Below are 5549 nucleotides of genomic sequence, written 5' to 3' on the forward strand. Positions count from 1 at the left end.
CCCCTCTTCTCTCCCTCTCCTGGCACTATAACACTGATACATAATCATCTATAGAAGAGGTTTACATTGCAGTGCTGACAGGTTGACCATGAGCAGGTGTTGGGTGTTCCATGAAGGTTGGTGTCCCTATCATGACGGTTCTCCCTCTGCCCTCTCCTCAGGCCGCTATGTGCGATCCAACCTCAACATGCCGCAGAGTTTACCGCAAAGGAGCGGCGGCTATCGCGATTTTGAGAAGGACGCCCCTATCACGGTGTTCGGGTGCACGCAAGCCAAGCTGGTCGGTGAGTCGTCTGCGGGAGGTCCGCGGCTTTTCTGAAATATTTCCTGGGGGATTTTTGCTGATTTTCTTTTTCTCTTTCAAGGTCACATGACTTCTGTCCCAGAAAAAAATGTTAGTTATTTCCTGGTCAGTAATTTGAGATGTGCGCGCTGATAACTTCTGTTTTTAGATTGTTTTCACGTGTCTTTTAACTTCCCTGTTGTCTTATGTAAAAGGAATGTCCCAGCGTTACTCAAATATAGCCCCAAACCTCCCCCTCCCCCTCCCGATCATGTGCCAGCATGACATTTTCTATTACATTGTTCCTGTAGTGGAGATATAGAATTTATCTATTACCCCCTGTGATGTCATCACCAGGCCCGTAGAACACTTTCAGGGGCAGCTGCTGGGAGGTCAGTTCCTACTGACGGAGGCACCCCCCCAGAACTACATCACCCAGGAGCCCTTTCTCTACACACCATGTTAGGGCAGTATCATTGTTTTACTGGGAATTAAATTCATGCCTGCACGTGGCGAGACGCAGAGAGGGGCGGGAATAGATTTTGGCGGAATGTGCTTGTACTGAACAGATGTACTGAATGAATGCAATGCAGAAGTTTAAAGCTGAACTCTTGAATCAGAAGATATTGTCATTGTGCAGGGTGACTGGTCTTGTCTCCGCCCCCTTCCTGTAATAAAGACCGCTCACTGCTGCTCTCTCTCCTTATGCAGGCTGACCGGTCTTGTCTCCGCCCCCTTCCTGTAATAAAGACCGCTCATTGCTGCTCTCTCTCCTTATGCAGCGTGACTGGTCTAGTCTCCGCCCCCTCCTGTAATAAAGACTGGTCACTGCTGCTCTCTCTCCTTATGCTGTGTGACTGGATTCGTCTCTGCCCCCTCCTGTAGTTTTTTACAGGAAGTCTGTAGTGGGTGTGGCCTGCTGGGTCCCTCCCACAGCTCCGCTCTCTGCACAGGCTATATACAGCTCAGTGATGATGTCTCTGCTGCCTTTACAAGACAATATCCGGGTTTGCAAAGGCATTTGGTGCACACAAAGTAAATTTATATCCACTGTGGCTATTGAGGAAAACATTTACATAAAAGTTAGTTCACCTTTAAGAATCTGACCACAAGACATTATCATTTCCCTATAAAAAAAAAAAACCCTTCATCTCTTCCGGTGCTGACCGAGGAGCTGACTTGTGGACAGCAAACCGGCTATGAAATATAAATGGGGAACTTGGAATAAGCTGTTGATGTAGTAACAGATATTGCAAGTCATTCTCAATGTTATTTCATAACGCATTCTGTAAGAAGAGGAAATGCGATGCAAAATAAAAACTCTTCTCTTCAGCAATATTCAGCCGAGATGACGGAACGGATAGGAGGAGTCAGATAGAACGTTATCATTTCTTCCAGATCTGGCCCAGGACTTTCCAGTGATAGATCAGCGGAACTTCCATACACTGTATACAAGGGATCATTGTAGATCACATTGAGAGGCAGAATCCTTGTAAGAGAAGTCCTACCCCATCCCCAAATGTTAAAGCTGGACTCCGCACACATATTACAGACCCCGATTAATGCAGCTCGGTACTCAGTAATACATCCTCACATTATTCTTTTTACAAAGGCAATTATAACTGGAAGCTGCAATGCATAGTGTGTGTGCGTGTGTGTGTATGTAATATATATAACGTATTGGGACGCCAACCTTTACACGCACATGAACTTTAATGGCATCCCAGTCTTAGTCCGTAGGGTTCAGTATTGGGTTGGCTCCGCCCTTTGCCGGGAATGTTGGAGCATTTGTGAGGTCAGGTACTGATGTTGGGGGAGGGGCTCGCAGTCTCCGCTCTAATTCATCCCAAAAGTTTTCTATGGGGTTGAGGTCAGAACTCTGTGCGGCCAGTCACGTTCCTCCCCCCCAAACTCCCCCATCCATGTCTTTATAGACCTTGCTTTGTGCACTGGTGCGCAGTCATGTTGGAACAGGAAGGGGCCGTCCCCAAACTCCTCCCACAAAGTTGGGAGCATGAAATTGTCCAAAAGGTCTTGGTGTGCTGATGCCTTAAGAGTTCCCTTCACTGGAACTAAGGGGCCGAGCCCAACCCCCGAAAAACAGTTTTAGGAGCCGGGGACCCATGTTAGCGGTGGCCGTAGACTTGCTGTAGAGGAGGAAGACGCGGTAACATTGTGTTTTTGTGTATTGCAGGTCAGGCCTTGCTGGAGAGTAACACGCCTGTAGATTTTATATATTGCTCCCCGTCCTTGCGCTGCATACAGACGGCACACAACATACTGAGAGGTGAGTGGATGTGATGCGTCTCATGGCAATGGATTTAAAGTTTATCTGCTCCCCTCCCCCCTCATCAGCATGCTAAATTTATAATCAATGGCAGGTTTAAGCTGTAGCTTTTAGCAGGATTCATTATAGACAATCCTGTGCATGACAAATGCATTCTCCTCCTGCTCTGGATACAGTGTAGCAACAAACAAGAAGGGAAAACCAGCATTCAGGTTCAGCTGCACTCTGTAGTGATTGGTTGGTATGTGGTCAGGAGTCTGTTCTGTCTGCTGTCCTATTGGTTGCTGCAGGTTCCTGTAACACACTGGGGTGAACACTAGGGGGCGCTGCGAGGTCTGTCATTATATTATGCTATGTTGCATTGTTACTTGGTCAGTTGAGCGTGGGGGTATCACAGCTCCGGTCTGCACTGTATATTTTTTCAGGCCTCAAGCAGGACAGTAAAGGAAAAATCCGGGTGGAACCGGGCCTATTCGAGTGGACGAAGTGGGTGTCCGGAACTTCGCTGCCCGCCTGGCTCTCACCCACAGAACTGGCAGCTGCCAACCTAAGTGTGGATACAACGTACAGGTAAGTGCAGGGGCACAGTGGCTACGATGAGGACACCCCAAAAATGAACAAGGTATCCCAAGTCAAAAAAGGGCACCAGAGCAAAGATCTAAATGTCTTTGTATCTTCACAGGAAGGGCAGCATTGGGGAGTCTGGTCTCTAGAAACACTTCCCCATCCCCTTCCCAGTGCCCATTTCCTGTACACCCTTCCCTTCCCGGTGCCCATTTCCTGTCCACCCTTCCCTTCCCTGATGCCTTTTTTGCTTTATGCGCTTCCTTTTCCATTTCCCTTCTATACTATCCTTGGTGTTACCTCCATATGCAATTTCCCAGTGCCTCTTTCCTATATAGGCCTTTCCCTTCCCCACTGCCTTTCTCCTATATATATATATGTCCTTCCCTTACCCATTACCTCTCTTCTATATATACCCTTTCCAGTGTCGATTTCCTATACGCCCTTCCCTTTTCCATTGCCTCTCTCCTTTATATGCCTTATGCCCTTTCTGATGGCCTCTTTCTTATATAGGCCCTCCTATATATGTTCTTCCGTTCCCCATTGCCTCATTCCTAAATATATGCCATTCTCCGGTGCAACTCGCCTATATATGCCCTTCCCTTTTTGCCTCTCTTCTATACCTTTCCCTTACCCAGTGCCTCTCTACAACATATGCCCTTCTATGGTACCACTCTCGTATATATGCCCTTCCCCGTTGCCTCTCTTCTATACATATCTTTCCCTTACCCAGTACCTCTCCCCTATAAATGCCCTTCCACAATGTCGCTCTCCTATATATATATATAACCTTCCTCATTGCCTCACTTTTATATATACCTTTCCCTTACCCAGTGACTTTCTCCTACATATTCCCTTCAATGGTGCCGGTCCCCTTCCCCATTTCCTCTCTTCCATGTATACCTTTCCCAGTGCCTCTCTCCTCCTATATGCCCTTCCACATTGCTCCTTTTCTATACAAAGCTTTCCCTTACCCAGTGCCTCTCCTACACATACAGTATGTCTTTCGATAGTACCTCTCCCCTATATATGCCCTTCCACAGTGCCACTCCCCTATATATTCCCTTCCCTATTGCTACTCTTCTATATATACCCTTCCCTTACCCAGTGCCTCCCTCCTATATATGCCCTTCCTTGTTGCTTGTCTCGTACATATACATTTCCCTTACCTAATGCCTCTCTTGTAGAGATGCCCTTCCCTTCCCCGGTGCTTCTCTCTTATATGCCTGTGTGTATTATAAATCCAATGCACTTTTCCTTTCCTATACACTCTCTTGTTTTGTCCTGCAGACCTCACATACAGATCAGCAAGCTGGCGGTCTCCGAGACGTACGACACGTATATGAGCCGGAGTTCCCAGGTGACGAAGGACATCCTCGCCGAATGTAAGGATAAAGGTAAGTCCCCGAGGCTCGGGAAGGGAAGCGCCTAATTATTGCTCCCGAGACCTGCTGAGCTGGAGAACTGACCAATGACAGGTCCTCATTATTTCTGATCTTTTCCACACGTGTCTGACTTTCTTTTTCGTGCCAGAAATAACAGAAATTAGGTTGCCATTGGGCTCTGTGAGCAGTGATAGGTGGAGATCTTCTTTAGGACACAATGGGGGGGGGATCTGTTGGGTGTAAAACTGATTTAATTCTCTGATTTTGTGAGGAATTACGATATTGTTTTCTGTCCGATGAAAGATCCGCGTGTCACCCCCTCTTCTCTCCTCCCGCCAGGTAATAATATCCTGATCGTAGCCCACGCCTCCTCCCTAGAGGCCTGCACCCGCCAGCTACAGGGGCTCACCCCCCAGAACGCCAAGGACTTTGTACAGGTCGTCAGAAAGGTGAGAAGAAGAGTAACAATGTATTTGAATGTGAACTGTCTGCGTTGCCCATAGGAAGTGCTTTCCACCTGTCTGTTAACGCTTGTGCCTGGATCCTGAGTGGCTGCTGGTGTCTGGATCCTGATTGGCTGCTGGTGCCTGGATCCTGAGTGGCTGCTGGTGCTTGGATCCTGAGTGGCTGCTGGTGCTTGGATCCTGAGTGGCTGCTGGTGTCTGGATCCTGATTGGCTGCTGGTGCCTGGATCCTGAGTGGCTGCTGGTGCTTGGATCCTGAGTGGCTGGTGGTGCATGGATCCTGATTGGCTGCTGGTGTCTGGATCCTGAGTGGCTGCTGGTGTCTGGATCCTGAGTGGCTGCTGGTGCTCGGATCCTGATTGGTTGCTGGCGCCTGGATCCTGATTGACTGCGCTGTCCTTTTTATTATTTTCTCCCCCTTGTTTTGGAATTGAAGCATGATGAGACTACATACCCCCAATGTGTCTAAAATTGATTCCAATGTTCAACATCTTGTTTCATTCTATGGTTTTAAGATTTAAGGGGAAAAAAACAGTTTGAGTTTCCATTTTAATAAAAATAGGGAA

At 47.7% G+C, this 5549-nt stretch overlaps 1 protein-coding gene across 1 annotated transcript in view; it reads left to right on the top strand.

Annotated features, from left to right (window-relative positions):
- UBASH3B (ubiquitin associated and SH3 domain containing B) overlaps window positions 1-5549 on the top strand; it is a 16846-nt gene that overhangs the window by 9870 nt on the left and 1427 nt on the right. The window contains exons 9-13 of the mRNA XM_018568596.1: window positions 162-284; window positions 2478-2570; window positions 2996-3140; window positions 4425-4531; window positions 4859-4968. Of these exons, the coding sequence (XP_018424098.1) occupies window positions 162-284; window positions 2478-2570; window positions 2996-3140; window positions 4425-4531; window positions 4859-4968 (578 nt within the window). The remainder of the gene's footprint in view (window positions 1-161; window positions 285-2477; window positions 2571-2995; window positions 3141-4424; window positions 4532-4858; window positions 4969-5549) is intronic.

The sequence above is a fragment of the Nanorana parkeri genome, unplaced genomic scaffold (assembly GCF_000935625.1).
Source record: "Nanorana parkeri isolate BGI_ZX_2015 unplaced genomic scaffold, ASM93562v1 scaffold1215, whole genome shotgun sequence".
In the NCBI taxonomy this organism is placed as follows: Eukaryota; Metazoa; Chordata; class Amphibia; order Anura; family Dicroglossidae; genus Nanorana; species Nanorana parkeri.